This window comes from Zeus faber (assembly GCF_960531495.2).
Source record: "Zeus faber genome assembly, chromosome: 5".
NCBI lineage: Eukaryota > Metazoa > Chordata > Actinopteri > Zeiformes > Zeidae > Zeus > Zeus faber.
The window spans coordinates 9434754-9450580 of record NC_137192.1 but is presented as its reverse complement, the minus strand read 5'-3'; the positions used below and the strand labels follow the sequence as shown (position 1 = coordinate 9450580).

At 46.1% G+C, this 15827-nt stretch overlaps 1 protein-coding gene across 2 annotated transcripts; it reads right to left on the bottom strand.

The window, feature by feature from the left end:
* Window positions 1-111: 111 nt before the first annotated feature.
* On the bottom strand, window positions 112-15661 carry LOC307230378 (myosin-7-like). Of its 2 annotated transcripts, none has more exons than XM_080000718.1 (44): window positions 15640-15661; window positions 15036-15164; window positions 14125-14228; window positions 13895-14038; window positions 13428-13584; window positions 13298-13325; window positions 12887-12983; window positions 12268-12291; window positions 12090-12182; window positions 11899-11962; window positions 11716-11814; window positions 11530-11633; window positions 11309-11447; window positions 10936-11054; window positions 10252-10401; window positions 9817-9987; window positions 9542-9721; window positions 9320-9452; window positions 9137-9213; window positions 8735-8822; window positions 8489-8606; window positions 8269-8392; window positions 8030-8166; window positions 6649-6904; window positions 6128-6370; window positions 5807-5983; window positions 5447-5592; window positions 5243-5333; window positions 4750-5139; window positions 4276-4402; window positions 4053-4171; window positions 3755-3951; window positions 3473-3656; window positions 3066-3231; window positions 2819-2943; window positions 2607-2722; window positions 2271-2463; window positions 1938-2141; window positions 1695-1820; window positions 1429-1599; window positions 1216-1320; window positions 1031-1126; window positions 506-640; window positions 112-231 (listed from the first exon to the last, which is right to left on the bottom strand). In XM_080000718.1, the coding sequence occupies exons 2-44, from the start codon at window positions 15130-15132 to the stop codon at window positions 220-222; spliced, it is 5826 nt and encodes a 1941-aa protein (XP_079856844.1). In that variant the 5' UTR covers window positions 15133-15164; window positions 15640-15661; the 3' UTR covers window positions 112-219. The 2 variants fall into 2 exon arrangements, with proteins under 2 accessions (XP_079856844.1, XP_079856845.1); XM_080000719.1 differs by having other exon boundaries at window positions 9137-9210.
* Window positions 15662-15827: the final 166 nt, after the last annotated feature.

Here is a 15827-nt window from a genome sequence, read left to right as displayed (position 1 = left end):
TGTTTGTGAAATTAATAATCGTAATAAATTCTTCTTAACACCCCCCCTCCCCTCTTTACGCTGTATATTTTTATCACGCCCGTGTTCTCCACATTGAAATAACCGGGCGTGTTTTGAAGGTTCAGTGGTTGTTTATTTGAATGCGTTCACACAGTCGGGTACAGCTGTTGCAGCTGGCTGGCTGTGATATCTTTGGCCATGGCGGTCATCCTCTTCACATCACTCGGCGAGCTGAAACACACGAGGCAGAGCTGTTTATTAGCAACCACGTATACATTGTAATGGAGGGAACCACTCGTGACCAGGCCATAGAAATCACATGAAAGGGTTCTATGCAGGGGCCAGCTTTAATTTGGGGATTACATCTGGTCTGTACTAATATTAGCCCCTGTATCCTTGTTACGGAGCCTGCGGGGCTAATTTTAACTAATAACTCCAAAGGTCATCCAGTTCCGAAGCCTGATGTAGCATCAAATGGATTCCGCGGTGGTGAAACTGTACTGACCTTTCCTCCCTGATCTCGGGTGCGGACGCGGAGCTTGTTGACCTGCGACTCGGCCATGTCAGCCCTCTCCTCGGCGTCGTCCAGCTCATGCTGAAGCTTCCTGTACTTGGTGAGGTTGGAGTTGGCCTGCTCCTCCTTGTATCGGAGCAATGAAAAGCAATGAATCAGCTACAAGATGTTGATATTTAAAGATGGAAGGGGTTTAATATGGTGTGTGTGCATGTGAGGACGCAAATAGAATTTTCCATTGCATTTATGCAACAAGTCACAAAAGGCTACGAACTAGTCCATTCAGCAAACTCGTTACCAGTGCTCTCAACAGGAAGCTGGCAGCAATGCCTTCTTTTTGTTGGTCATGATCCAACAATGATCTCATTACCATACAGTATATTCCAATATAATACTAGAGTACTTTTATCGTGTACATTGGACTGGCGGCTTTACGAATACATTTAAATAATTGCATGACCTAAATGTTCAAAGACAGAATAGTTGAGAATAGTTTGTGATCTTTGGGCAACTTACCGCTTCTTCAGACTGCCTCTTGTAACTCTTCACCTTGGTCTGCAGCTTGTCTATTAGATCCTGGAGGCGAGCCAGGTTCTTCTTGTCCTCCTCGGTCTGAACAACAGAGGGCAGTATATCCGTCACATCCCCCCCACCATACTGTTCCACGCTGTAGCATATAGTTCATGCATATGGTGGTTTACCTGGTAAGTGAGCTCTTTGATTTTCCTCTCGTACTTGCGGACACCCTTCTGGTACTCTTGGCTTTTCTTTTGCTCAGATTCCAGTTCATTTTCCAGCTCTTTTACCTATTGTTAACATGAGAGATTACGAGTTCGCTCCTACAATCAAGAATAACGTGCAGAGTATCTATGAAGGAAAGATCAGATACATTAAGGAATTTCCCTCCAACCCACCCTGATCTCCAGTTTTTGGATCTGCTTCTTGCCTCCCTTGAGGGCGATTTGTTCGGCCTCGTCAAGACGCATCTGCAGGTCCTTGATGGTCTGCTCCATGTTCTTCTTCATCCTCTCCAGATGGGCGCTGGTGTCCTGCTCCTTCTTCAACTCCTCCGCCATCATGGCCGCCTGTGCAGTGAGGGGGATTCACGTGTCAGGACAAATAGCAAGGGGTGAATTGTGAACTTTTACATGACTATCTGAGCTGTGTAAGGCTCCCTCACGTCGGTGATGGCCTTCTTGGCCTTCTCTTCTGCATTCCGGCACTCCTGCATGGCGTCATCCACTTCGGTGGACAGCATGGACAGATCGCTCTCCAGCTTCTTCTTCTGGTTGATCAGCCCCGTGTTCTGTTGGGTAAAAGACCAAAGAAAAAATGTCCTTCCATTTTGGTGCTGATATGTTGATGCGTTTAGTTTTTCATTACCACCAAACCGCGCCAAAATATTGCGAACACTCCCCCTTACCTGAGAGTGTAGCAAGTTGACCCTCTCGGTGCACTCCAGCAGCTCGTGCTCGGCCAGCTTGCGAGCACGGTCGTTCTGCTCCAGCAAGGCCCGGAGCTCCTCCACCTCTGCGGCCAGGAGGTTGTTCCGGCGTTCGGTCACCGCCGCCTGCTCCTTCAGGTCCTCGTTCTGGTGAAGGGTCTCATCCAGCTCCAGCTGAATGTCCTGAATGGGCCACAAAATTGTTGCACATTGTGATGAGACAGGTGCATTGATGGTGGTATACGATGAGTCACACCAGTCCGGAAGAAAGATTGGATTGAAACCTAAAGGTGCACCATTGTACAAACTCACCTTAATCTGCACCTGTAGGTTTCTCAATAGTTTCTGGGATTCTGAAGCCTGCCTGTTGGCGTGGTTCAGCTGCATCTCCATCTCGTTCAGGTCACCCTCCATCTTCTTCCTCAGGCGTACAGCCTCGTTGCGAGACTTGGCCTCGGCATCGAGTGTGGCCTGCATGGACTCAAGAGATCTCTGGTGGTTTCGTCTAGATATGAGAGAACATTGAGCATATTGGGTTATTAAGGTCAGAGCATATGGGACTATCAGATGGATTGGACAATATGTCTAACGCTAAAGCTGGGGAATCTAGAAAGTAAAAAAAAGGTTAAGTCCGCTGAGCAAACATACCGAAGGTTGTCAATTTCTTCCTCTTTCTCTGCCAGCTTCCTGTCAACATCTGCCTTTATCTGGTTGAGCTCAAGCTGGATCCGCAGGGTCTTGCTCTCCTCGTGCTCCAGAGTGCCCTGAGACAGAACATCGCTTAGCAAAGCAGCACATGGGTCGTCTGAGGCAAAATAGTTTCAATCTAAAGTGAAAGGAAAAGACAGAAAACCGCTTACCTCAGCCTCCTCAAGTGCAGCCTGAATCTCACTTTTCTCCATGTCCAAACCCTTCTTGATCTTCTCCAGCTCATTGATGGTCTTGCCTCCCTGGCTGATTTGATCAGACAGGTCAACGATCTCCTCTATAATAATGGACACATAATCAGTCAGTTTATGGTTGGGTTTTCTCTTTTGTTCTTTATTCATTGTTCCAACTAGTGTTCTGGGCTTCTATGAGGCCAGCTACGATGGTGTATTCCATTACCCTGGAGGTTCTTGTTCTCTCGCTTCGTGGTCTCCAGATGGTCCAGAGCCTCCTCGTAGGAGTTCTTCAGTTTGAAGAGCTCTGTGCTTAGACCACGAGACTCTTTTTGAGAGTTTTCCAGTTCTAACTGGCACTCCTCGTACTTCTGTTTCCACTCAGCCAGCACCTGGACAGGGCCAACAGAAATATTGATTGTAATAATTTCTCTCTTTATTGGATTGAGGTGGAGAATTAAATGGTGAGTAATGTACGTATGTGTGTAATGCCACGCCATTATTTCACCTGAAGACGATTCACATTTATCATTTAATCAAATGTAATATTTGCTCATTGTGGTAGGATTTGTTGTGCCACAATAAAATACAGTATCTGGTTGAAATAAGGTCAGCACTGCATTGTGCCCCCACCTTATCAAAGTTTCGCTGCCTCTTGTCCAGGGTAGCAGCTGCAGCGTTAGCACGCTCCAAGTCCATGACCAGATCCTCAATCTCTGTTTGGAGCCGGTGTTTGGTCTTCTCCAGAGAGGAGGACTTGGCGTTGGAAGCCTCCACAATCTCCTCAGCTTCCTGGAGACGAGTCACCAGCTTCTTCCTGACAGAGATGCCAAAAAACCAACGTCATTTCTGATATCACGGTTAATCTTTGGTTCCATCCGATTCCAGAAAGGAAGAATCCTACGTCTCACTCACTTGGCCTCCTCCAGTTCTTCTGTCCTCTGAATGGCGTCAGTTTCATACTTGGTTCTCCACTGAGCCACCTCAGCGTTGGCCTTGGACAGAGCCCGCTGCAGCTCGGCCTTGGCCTCCTGCTCCTCCTCGTACTGCTCTCTGAGCAGTTCACAGTCGTGTCTGGATGACTGCAGTGCATGGGCCAACGTGTTCTTCCCCTTTGAATGAGACCAACCAGTAGTGGTTATTTAAAATTACCCTCAACACATAAGTGCTGCGTTAGTTAAGTGTCACAGTGAGTAATGTCCCTGGTACTCACCTTGTACTCCTCCTCCAGCTGTTTCTTGAGCTCCTCTGCATTCTGGCTGAAGGAGTTCTTGGTGCGGTGGAGCTGGGAGACCAGGGCTTCGCGCTCCTCGATCTTCCTGCCAAGCTCGGCTAAATACCAGGGAAAGCCAACAGCGATGAGGCGTTAAAACCTCTGACACGTTCTGCCTGTGAACCCTGGGAAAAAAACATGAAACCTTATGGCGGTCACTCACCACACTCGGCCTGAGCACGGGCCCTCTGGGTGTTGGTCTCGTTGAGCTGCCGCTGGAGTTCCTCTGCTTTGGCCTTGGCTTCATTCATTTGGTCTTCATACAGACGACACGTCTTCTCCGAGGTGGCCTGCAGACAGGAGAAGGCAATAAAAAAGAAACATTTAATGCATACATTCTTCAGCACAAGCAAACAAAAATGATTGTACACGCAGCTAGATAAGACATTGATTTAGAAATTATCTGGAGTTGAGATGGTTAAAAATGATGGGTTTGGCATGGTGCTTATGGAACTACAGAAGTTCCACAGACAATTTTTCTTTTTTTCTCCTCTTTTTTTTTTTAAGGTCCAGTCGCACCTCTAGCGAAACTTGACCTTGAATGCATCAACAGTTGCCTTTCTAATGAATTGAAAAAATAAAACACTATGAATGAGTCTTACTTTCTTTCTCTTTGTGTCTATGTTCATGTCCCCACCTTGCCCTTGGAGATCTGCTCCACCGTGGAGGCCAGGTCGTCGGCCTCCATCTTGACCTCGCTCCTCTCCTTCTCCAGCTTCTGCTTGACACGCTGCAGGCTGTCGATCTGCTCGCTCAGCTCCACCACACTGTCGGCGTGCTTCTTTCGCAGCGCCGCCGTCGTGGCCTCGTGGTGCAGCATGGCCTCCTCCAGGTCGCGCCGCAGCTTCAGGAAGTCCGCCTCGCGCTTCTTGTTCATCTCGATCTGCGTCAGGGTGGCGCCGCCCGCCTCCTCCAGCCGCTCGCTCAGCTCCTCCAGCTCCCGGGCCACGTCCCCACGCTGCTTCTCCACCTTGGCCCTGCATGCACGCTCGGCTTCCAGCTCCTCCTCGAGCTCCTCCACACGGGCCTGCGAATCAGTGTGGATGGATGGGTGTGGTTTATGTTGATCATCGTGATGCATGAAATCTGTTAGGAGGTTCAGGATAATAAACCATCGTTTATGTTCCTACCTGTAGCTCCTTTATTTTCTTCTGGAGCTGGATGACCATGGTCTGCTCGTCCTCAATCTTGGCGCTGGCCTCATTCATTTCAAAATCTTTTCTAATGTTCAAATGAAAATGGAAAAAGGCTTGTCAAATCACTGCTGCTCATTTATACAAGCAAGCAATGATTTTTCTTTTTCTTTCTGATCTAAATTTCAAGGTGATTCTCACTTTTTCAGCTTCTCTTCGAGTTGCTGCTTGTCGTTCTCCAGGTCCATCAGAGACTCCATGGAGAGTTTTAAATCTCCTTCCAACTTGCGCTTGGCCCGCTCCAGATCCATACGCAGCTTCTTTTCCTGCTCCAGTGAGCCCTCCAACTGATTTAGAGGAAAGGAAATGAATCACACCAACCAACTCAAACCAAAATATGAATGCTTTGATCATTGCTATGTAAATGGAAAAGATTGATCAGAATTTACTGAAATTTCTGCTGCTGTCACTCGAATACTCATTTGTATTTAAGGAATTCTTTTTTTTTTCTTGTTTCATGTGTGATGAATTAGTGAAGTGACTTTAGTGTGGGGAACTCACATCATCGACTTGCTGCTCAAGCTTTCCCTTGGCCTTCGTCAGAGTGTTGACTTTGTCTTCCTCTGCCTGCAGGTCATCTAGGGTCTGCTGGTGGGCCTCTTGGAGAGCCTTCTTCTCCTTGGTCAGCTTCAGAATGGTCTCATCCAGAACTGCCATCTCCTCAATCAGGTTCTTCACCTGGGGAGTAGCGTTTGCGCATGGGGAGCACACTTAAGTTCCAATGTGCTAAAGGTGTTTCATTATCTTATTGAAGCTGGATTTCTCCGCCCTCCCTTCTGCACAGACCATGCTAACACCCTCTCTCTTTCACCCTCTTCTCACCTTGTTCTCGGTGGCGTGCTTCTCCTTCTCCACCTTGGCCAGGGTGATCTCCAGGTCGTCAATGTCCTTCTTCAGCTCAGCGCACTCATCCTCCAGTTTGCGCTTCTTGGCCAGCACGGTGGCGCTCATCTCCTCCTCGTCCTCCAGACGCTCCATCAGCTCCTTCACCTTGGCCTCCAGCAGGATTTTGGTCTTGATCAACAGGTCGCAGCGATCCTCGGCGTCTGCCAGGTTGTCCTGTTCCTACGGGGACCGGAGAGAGAGGGAAAACAAAGTGGATGAGATTTATTGTGTAACTAAATAAGTACAAATGTTGAGCAACTTGAGTAACTCAACTGAGTCAGTTGTATATGGAGTTCAACACTAGACTGTCAAGTAAAGTGTTAGTGAATTTTTTGTTGTGTTTTCTGCTTGGAATTTCTACACACCAGATCAAAGCTAACAAGTATCTATGGGTTTCCATACTTTGAACTCCACTCATGCCTGGTGGTGCTGAATGAACGAGGGTGTATACCACTTACTGCCTGCAGCTGCAGAGAGAGGTCATTTTTCTCTTGGATCAGGCTGACCTGCCTCTCCTCCAGCTCTTTGCGCTTGACCTCAGATTTCTCCAGGGCCTCTTTCAGCCGGCCCAGCTCCTCCTTCAGGTTGGCCATCTCCTTCTCGGTGGCCGCGCTCTTCAGGAGAGGCTTGATCTTGAAGAAGAGCCTCATCCAGGGCCAGTGCTTCACCGCGTTGAAGGCGCGGATGTTCCACTGGATGATCATCAGAGCCTCCCTGGATGTGGAGGGCCCAAAGAGATGATTGAGACTGAGAGAAATAATTCTGATTTCTTTAGACCAGAAGAAAAAAAAATTATACATCTGGCCAGTGCCACTCTATTTGGTCTGCAATGTACGTTTGTGTATTAATAAATAATCTTTCACCAGCATTTCCTTTGCAACTCGTAGTTTATGAAACGGATCCAATGGAAAACCTTTGCCCCGATATTGCTATTACTCGACCGTGATCAAATAAGGCCACTGGACTGATTTAGCCTCCCGCGGTCCCAAGTATGGAACTAGAGCAGACTGGTCAAGGACTTCCTGCCAGGGTTTAGATGGTGTGTGTGCGAGCGAGGGCAGGCCAGCGCCCGGGTGATAAATGCAGCAAGAGGTGACTGAATGAGGGTGGGGGAGCAGTGCCGCCAGTCTGGTCGCATTTTTGACATGACTCCGTGCCAAGTGCCTCTCAAAGGTGAGCGCCTTGGTGTTTATTTAGAAACCAAAGCCCTCTGTCCAACGGCGGCCTTTAATCCTCTGTCACCCGTCACACATCCCATCAATGCACTCACTAAGAAGTACAGGCGCCGCGGACAAAAGCGGCCAGGGGGCACCGGCCCATCCAGGGAGACATATTTTTAGGGGCGGGACCAAGCAGCTGCCACTTGACACATGTCGCCACCTGGCTCTAAGGACACCGTCAGCATTGTTTAATTTGGAGAGAGAGGATGAGAGGAGGGGGTGTGGGTGATGGGGCCCTTATTACCAGTGGGGCCACACACATGCCTGGCAACCATAAAAGGACCAGCGTACGCCTCACACACGCCGATAACACTGCCCTTGCATGCCGCACATACTGGAGCCAGAGAGGGAGTGCAGAGGTATATTGTATCACAAGCTGAAAGGCTCGCAGCTGATCATGTTGCTATTGAACCTGTTGCAGGAGAGCAACTGGCAGGGGAGTTTATTTGCTTCACAGTCATGTCTTCACCTTCCTGTGAGGTATCGAGCAAACAGAGGGCATTCTGGAGATTCTTCTGCCACCTTGAAATCTCACCCAAATACCACCGTAAGGGGGACATGTTTTTTTTTTTGTTTCCATTCGTTCAGATAAAACACAATGTCTTTATTGGTCTCTTACTTCCCCTCCCTCATGTTTGACAGCTCCATCCTCATGATCATGCCCCGGCTGATGGCCTGCAGCAGCGTGAGGACTTTGGCCAGTCGCTCGTCCCTCATCTCCTCCAAACTGCCCAGAAGGCCTGCCTTAAAGAACACCTAAATGAAGGAGTTGGGGAGTCATTTTATTAACTGTCATAAAAAAGAGCACGGAAGCGCTGGATAATGACACTGTACTACAGATGCTCCTCAGCCTCCTACCTTGGTGTGTCCAAACTTATACTGGCTGTGGTCCACATCCAAGGAAGCCAGCAGCTTCTCCGAAGCTTTGATGCTGTCCACAAACTTATCGTCTGGAATTGCTTGTGGGTTCAGAATGCGATACCTGTCCGTGAATAAGAGAGATTTGATTTTAGCCTCACATACAGAACTAAGGAACCACTTCTGGGTGTTTGGTGGAGGCACATACAGTAGTACTCACCGCTGTTTGAAGTCAGCGTAGATGATGCGGTTGGGGAAGCCCTTCCTGCAGATCCTGATGCCCTCCAGCACACCGTTGCAGCGTAGCTGGTGCAGCACCAAGAAGGAGTCCATGATCCCTGGGCACAGGTTTCCTACATCAACTGAGGCCTTGGCTACACCAACTCCTCCACCCACCCACGCTGACAGTGTGTACATGAGATGTGATTAAGTTAGGATTAAACTTAACTCTAACCCTAAGCCATACCTGGAGTCTTGGTCTCATTAGGGATGATGCAGCGGACAAAGTGGGGCTGGGTGCTGCGGAGGTTTGTCATCAGCTTGTTTAGATTCTCCTGCAAATTCAGTGAAGACGACACAATAAAACCTTTTTTTGCGAATACGCCTACATCACTTTTTCCATTATGCAGAATATTTTTTTTTTTACCTCACACGGGTTCCTTGTTGCAGAGGAGAGAGGAGCCAGCACAGACTTAAAGTGATGTTCATGTGATCATTGCCCTAAACATCACTGCAAGTCTTAACTGTCTCCCTCCCAGATTTTCAGTGATGTGAGGAATTTCTAGTATTTTTTTTTCCATTTTAATTGACCTTACTATATAACATGATTGTAGTTAGTCCATTCATAATGACCAACAGCAATTCTCACCTTGTGAAGCTGAGAGACGGTCTGGAAAGACGCGGCCTTCTTTCTCTTCTCTTTGCCTCCTGTAATGCGGTCAGCTGCTGTCCAAATTTCACACTGATTAGTTTGAACGCAATGAATGAACCGTCGCGCTGTGTTTTTGTTTTAGTCCAAGCACTAGAGGTTTTCATTATCCGCCTACTGTACCTGAGTCCGAGCTGACGTATTTCTCATACAGAGAGGCGAGCAGCTTGTTGGAGGACTTCTGGAAGCAGATCACCACCGTCTCGTTCAGAGGGTCTTTGTTTTTGTCCAGCCAGCCCACGATGTTGTACGGTACCTGCGAGGCAGAAGTGTCTCATCAATAAGACCAATGACCAGTCGACTTCCAAGATGGCGTTCTTCGACTTTCAGTGAAAACGCACTTACCACCCCGGCGTAGTGCACCAGCTCAAAGTGTGCCTCGTACTTCCGTTTCTTGTCAGGCCTCGGCTTTTGGAAGTTTAGGGACTTGCCGATGTGGTTGTCGTACATCTTGGCCTTGAAGCTGTTGTCCGTGGCCTTGGGGAACATGCACTCCTCTTCGAGGATGGACATGATGCCCAGCGGCTGAACACAAACAGCAAAACCATCTTTAAATACAATATCATACAGGCATTTGAAAAGCCTGTCATCGTGAATAAAGTGGTTTTTTTTCAAGGTACTTTTTCAATGAGATCGATGCAGGCCTGCAAGTCGAGCCCAAAGTCAATGAAGGTCCATTCGATGCCCTCTCGCTTGTACTCTTCCTGCTCCAGGATGAACATGTGGTGGTTGAAAAACTGTTGCAGTTTCTCATTGGTGAAATTGATGCACAGCTGTTCGAAGCTGTTAAGCTGCAATGAGCGTGGAACAGGTGGTCAGAAAAAAAAAAGCAATAAAACAGAACAGGACTGAGCAGGACTAACAAGAAATCATGGCATAGATTTGTCCTGCACCCTTTCTAGAACAAAATAAGGCAGGAGCACCTGTCCAAGAAATGTATTTTTCGCCCTTTACAGAAAATTGCAGGCAAATAAATGACCCTCCTTTCCCTGCTATTGCCTATAGTTGAACCAAAGATATATTTAATTTCATTACAGACGTATGAAAGTACTCACATCGAAGATCTCAAAGCCGGCGATGTCCAGCACTCCTATGAAATGCTGGCGCGGCAGGGAGGTGTACAAGGTGCGGTTGATGCGTCCCACAAGCCATTTGAACATGCGGTCGTAAGTGGCTTTGGCCAGAGCGCCAACAGCGTAGTTCACCTACAACACACACACACACACAAGGAATACAACTGTCATTTACATGAGTTGCCTCTGTTGCTTGGTTACCGGATTCCAGAGTGTGTGGAGGTGCTGAGTGTATCGATCTATTGAGGATTAAGAAACTGGCCCTTGTTTTCATAATTATCACAGAGAAGAATGAACAGAGGTGCGGAAAAAAACTGAATGGATTCTTTTTGTATCAGCAAATGAAAATCCTCTGTCGTGCCGGTTTTCCATCTTTAGTCAAACCAGAAGCAAGTCAACTGTCTTTCAATGTGACATTGTGTTATTTGAATTAAGATATTTAAATTATGATCTAAAAACCTATCTCAAAATGTCTTAAATATTACAGCTAGTTTTAGAGAATTGGTCCAGGTGAAATTTTACATTACAAATGAATATTGTCTAGGCCCACACTGCTCGATATTGTGTTTTCAAGTGTAACATTTATCTCATTATGTAAACCATTCTCTCTTGGAAGATAATAAAACAAAAAAAGACAGTGTATGTTTCACAGCTTTTTTTCCTCACCTGTTCCACGTTCTGGCCCTTCACCACGTACTCGTTTCCCACCTTGACTCGGGGGTGCAGGAGCCCCTTGATCAGATCCGCTGAACTGACGCCCATTAAGTAGGAGGCCTTGTCGCCACCTGGGTGACGAGGCAGAAAAAGAGTGGTGATAAATATTATAAATAAATAATATGATATAAATAAATACAATTAAAAATTATGTAATTATATATATATATATATATATATCTTAATAATAATATAAAATAAATAATAACAAAATAATAGATTTCCCGTCGCAATTTCCCTCCACGAATGGATAAAGTACCGATCTATCCATCTCAAACTTCTGGTAAGGAGGCAGAACATTTAAAATCATCATTCTCATTCATACTTTCAGTGCCGTCGGCCTCGGCCTGCTCCTCCCGCTGCTTTTGCTTGAACTTCATGTTGCCAAAGTGCATGATGGCGCCGACTATTTTATAGCAGCCATACTTCTCATCCGGCAAGAAGCCCAGGATGTCCATGGCGTGCTGCAGAGGGACGGACAGGAAGTGAGGTCACGGCCAGAGACCAGGGCAAGCCACATGTGCATTCATGAATGAATGCTCTTACGTCCGTGGCCATAAGCTCCTGCCCGTCATCCATGTTCTCCACTGTGGTCACGCCCTGGGAGCAGAAGTGGTAGTCGTAGGGGTTGGTGGACACCAGCAGCAGGTCTGTGGAGGAGGAGCCAAGTGGTCATTGTCAACCGTGTGTTCCCACAGTAACGAGAAATTAGTGTTTTGGGATCTAACGAACCTGGAAGTTCCGGCTTCATCTGGGACATGATCTGGTAGTAGATGTGGTAGCTCCTCTCACCTGGCTGCTGAAATATCACTCTGGATTTTTCCAGGAGATCTGAGTGAGAAAGCGAGTCGTTGTGACGCCTGCACTCTGCACTGTTCCGATCGAGCATTTCATGGTGGCGGAAACAAAACTCACATATCTCGATATCAGCCGAGGCGAGCTTCCCGGTCGGTCCAAAGTGGATCCTGATGAACTTGCCCTGTGGAGAAGCCGAAACAGAGAATACGGGTCAGAGGCGTCCACAGGCGCAAGTTGAATCAAAGCTATACATATTCTACTTCCATTAAAACTTAATGTATTAAAAGAAAAAAAGAAAAGGTACTGACAAAGCGGGATGAGTTGTCATTCCTCAAAGTTTTGGCATTGCCGAACGCCTCCATGGCAGGGTTGGCCTCGATGATCTGATCCTCCAAGGTTCCCTGAGTGAGGTAAAATAATAAAAGCTAAGGACGTCGAGTCACTTTACAGATCCTTAATATAAGACGATCACTAAGTCAAACTTACCCCTGATTTAGTGGAAAGCATCAGCTGTGAAAAGAGGGCGAGAGACGAGTGAATATCATGCAAACTGCAGTTTAACAGACGTGATGGTACATTGGACAAATGGTCAAAGACAAATGAGGAAGCTCATATCTTTAATCCGAGCTTAAAATGAAGATGACCTGGCTTTGTGTGATGGAACACATGTCACTTTGTGACATGTGAAATAGGGACGGCAAAATACCGTACGGGAGGAAAAATGAGAGAAAAAAAGGAAAATCAAGCAAAAAGGGAAAAATCAAAACCCAGAATTTAAAGATGGAAAATTTAGAGTCTTAAAAGGTTAATGCGGGAGGGAAAAATCGGAGAAAAGGGAGGGGAACAAAATATTTTCAAAACCAACGATGGAGCACGAAAGTGGATAAAAAGAGGCTGCGCAAGACAGATGAGGGTAATGGACACGGGGGGTGTAATGAATACCAGCATTCACCACTTTGACACTCAATGATGAAAAGGTGTAGAACACGGTTTAAAGGGGGAATACACGCTGGGATTCCTGGGACCAAAGAAAAAAAAAACAAGAAAAATGCTGGAAAAAAAATGGGTGGGGAATAAAACCATGAACTGCCATAAAAGGCCTTACTGCTTTCTTAGCAGGTGCTTCCCCGAGAGCTGCCACAATAGCAAAATACTGAATGACACGTTTCGTGTTGACAGTTTTGCCAGCACCAGATTCTCCGCTACAGGAGTGTGAACAACAAATGTGTGTGAACAAAAATGCGTGGATACAGAGATGATAGGTTTTTCACACAACTGGTAAAGTCAAAATCACTGGTGGTTACAGATCAAAAGAAGGACAAGGGGAAAAATGTTTTCAATAGCGTTGCAAAAATACACAAAGTTACGAAGCGGATTTAAAAAAAAAAAAAAAAAAAAAAAAAATTATGTTGGCCTACGATAGTTGCTGATTGCTCATACGAGATGATGTCACATATTACCTGTCAATGTCAACTAGATAAAAAACGTCATGGTAGTCAGAGTGCTTGTCACTTACGTGATGAGCATGGATTGATTCTCACGATCTGAAATAACGAATGAAAGAAAAGTGTCAATACCGCCCTAAAGATGAATATGTCGTGTTGTTGTTTTTTTTGTGACTTCCAGGACGTAGATGCGCCACTCACTGCGCAGCATGTCGTTGTAGGCGTTATCGGCGATGGAGTAGATGTGGGGCGGGGCCTCCGAGCGGCGCTTGCCCTTGTAGGCCGCCACCACCTGGGCCGTGTAGATCGGCAGCCACTTGTAGGGGTTCACCGTCACGCAGAAGAGCCCAGAGTAGGTCTGGAATACAGGCACAATATGCATGAGTTAAACCTCCGTCAGCTCCATCACCTCCAAACAAGTGCAGTACCGCCTGAAACTCTGAAAAGCGCCAAGGTTTTCTTGTTGAACAGGGGACAGGAGTGCAAGGCCCTGACAACCAGAGCCAAATTCCTTGTTTGTGTGAGCATAATTGAAAAATTGTAGAATGTAAATCATTGAAAATACATCTTTGTAAGCTATAGTCTGCCTGAAATTTGGTGAAATTGTTGGGGAACAAGAGTGGAGTTGAGTCGCAGGGTCCATGGTTCCTCTGGCGTGGGCTACTCACATAGATCATCCAGGCGGCGTAGCGTCTGCGCAGATTGCACAGCACAGAGGCCTCGTTGAGGTGAGTCAGCATGGCCATGTCCTCCATCATGTTGTACTTGGGAGGATTCATCTGCTGGATGTCGCACTCCTTCACCGTCCGGGTCTGAGGCACCACGGATCGAAACGTGTCGTTATTTAACGAGCACTGAATAAGTGCATTTAGTGTTTTTCGAAACGGCAGCGTCCTACCTTTCCATCTTTGGTCTCGACGATGACTTTGTCACCGTCCAGTTCCTTGATCTCGGCCTCAATATAAGCTTCCTTCTCATCGGGGATCCACACTCTCTTCTTACCTAGCAATGCCCAAGAGGTTTTGATTGGAGGATGACAGTCAGTTTAATTTGGGGGAAACCTATTTTTATGTTCTCAAAATGTTAGATAGAAATTGTGAATCCAAAGTAACCAACAGTATCATAATTTCCTTTGTTTGTACAGGTTAAGTCCCATTAAGATCAGGCCTGTTCACATAGATGCATACAAACTCACAATGAGACGGATAGGCCTAAAAAAATTGTATATGAAAGGGGGTTATATTAGCTACTCATTTGTATTGTCCATCTGCATCTCTCATAAATTTTGCCCCCCAAAAATTATTTTAACACGTTGACTCGTTTTATATGAACGTCAACGACTCCAGTCTTTTCGTTGTATACACTACAGATGTGAGTTTTACGTGCTCTATATTGTATGAGTACCCTGTACTTCGCAGGGTTTGCAGGGTTTTCTGATAATAAAAAATATCTATTTGGAAAGAAAACAGTTCCATATTCAGACCACCTTTAAAATATATAATAAATGTTATTAAAAAATATATTACATTATAATAAAATAATAAAAAAGATATAGCTCTTTGAAGTTGAACTGAATGGTAAAATCTGGAAGGGATCGCCTTATAATATCTTACTTTCCGGAGTTTTAAAAATGTAAATCTAGTAAGTTGGCAAAAAGTTTACATTTCCAGCAAGAAAGCTAATTACTGTACATTATTTTTTCTTACAGCGCAGAATTAATATTGAAATCAAATAAAACGTAAAATGCATCATAATTAAACGTATACAAACATAATGTAACTTATATTACGAAATAATGAAATGAAGTACCGTCAAACGCTCTGGTCTGAGAGGCCAGCAGCTCCAGGTCCGTTTTGCGCAGGAACGGAGAAGCCTCGCCGTACTCCTGCACTTCTAAGCGGGGCATGGTGCGACTCGGACAGAGGACCTCTGGATCTCCTTGGTGAGAGGACAAAAACACATTGACATCCGTTATGGGTGAATCTAGGTCAAGAAAAAATAACAACGTATGGACATACACTACAGCGTAGTTATTGGAACAACTTGAATGGGTAAAACCTCGATTTCTTAAGTGTTCTCAAATAGAAATTGAGAAATTGCAAATTGTGTTGTAAGTTTAAAAAAAAAAAAAAAGTTTTCAAAGTTGATCCAATGACCGCATGATTTATTTTTCAGTGCGCAAAGTGCCCAAAGCGCGCACTAACACACAGAGCAGTTTGAAATCCACCGTCCCCCGGAGAAAAACATGTCAACAGATCGAGAAAGTATTAAATTGCACGTTTCAGCGAATGACTGCGAATAAAAAGTTGACCTCGATCGGCCAAGTTTGCGGGTCATCCACCCCGTGCGTAACGGCGCAAAGGCGCATAGCGCAGCCTAGAAAACAAATCCCAAAGAAAAGTTGCAGACTGACCTCAAGGCGTCCACAACGAAACAAACAACTCGGCGAGGCGCGTTCCCTTTTTATTGTGTTGCTCAAGGTCAAGATCAGTGGAGATGTGTCCCTCATTTCCATATGCCACCTCCTCCAGCGCCCATTGGTGCGGACCGAGCCTCTCAATTGACACAAAAGGAGAACTACGTTTTTATCAGTGCGCCAAA

Coding starts and splice junctions, on each gene's coding strand:
- LOC307230378 (XM_080000718.1), bottom strand. CDS start 15,132: ATGCCCCGCTTAGAAGTGCAGGAGTACGGCGAGGCTTCTCCGTTCCTG. Junction 12,292..12,886: donor AAGCACCTGCTAAGAAAGCA/GTAAGGCCTTTT, acceptor CTCTTTTCACAG/CTGATGCTTTCCACTAAATC. Junction 1,321..1,428: donor TCCAAAAACTGGAGATCAGG/GTGGGTTGGAGG, acceptor TGTTAACAATAG/GTAAAAGAGCTGGAAAATGA.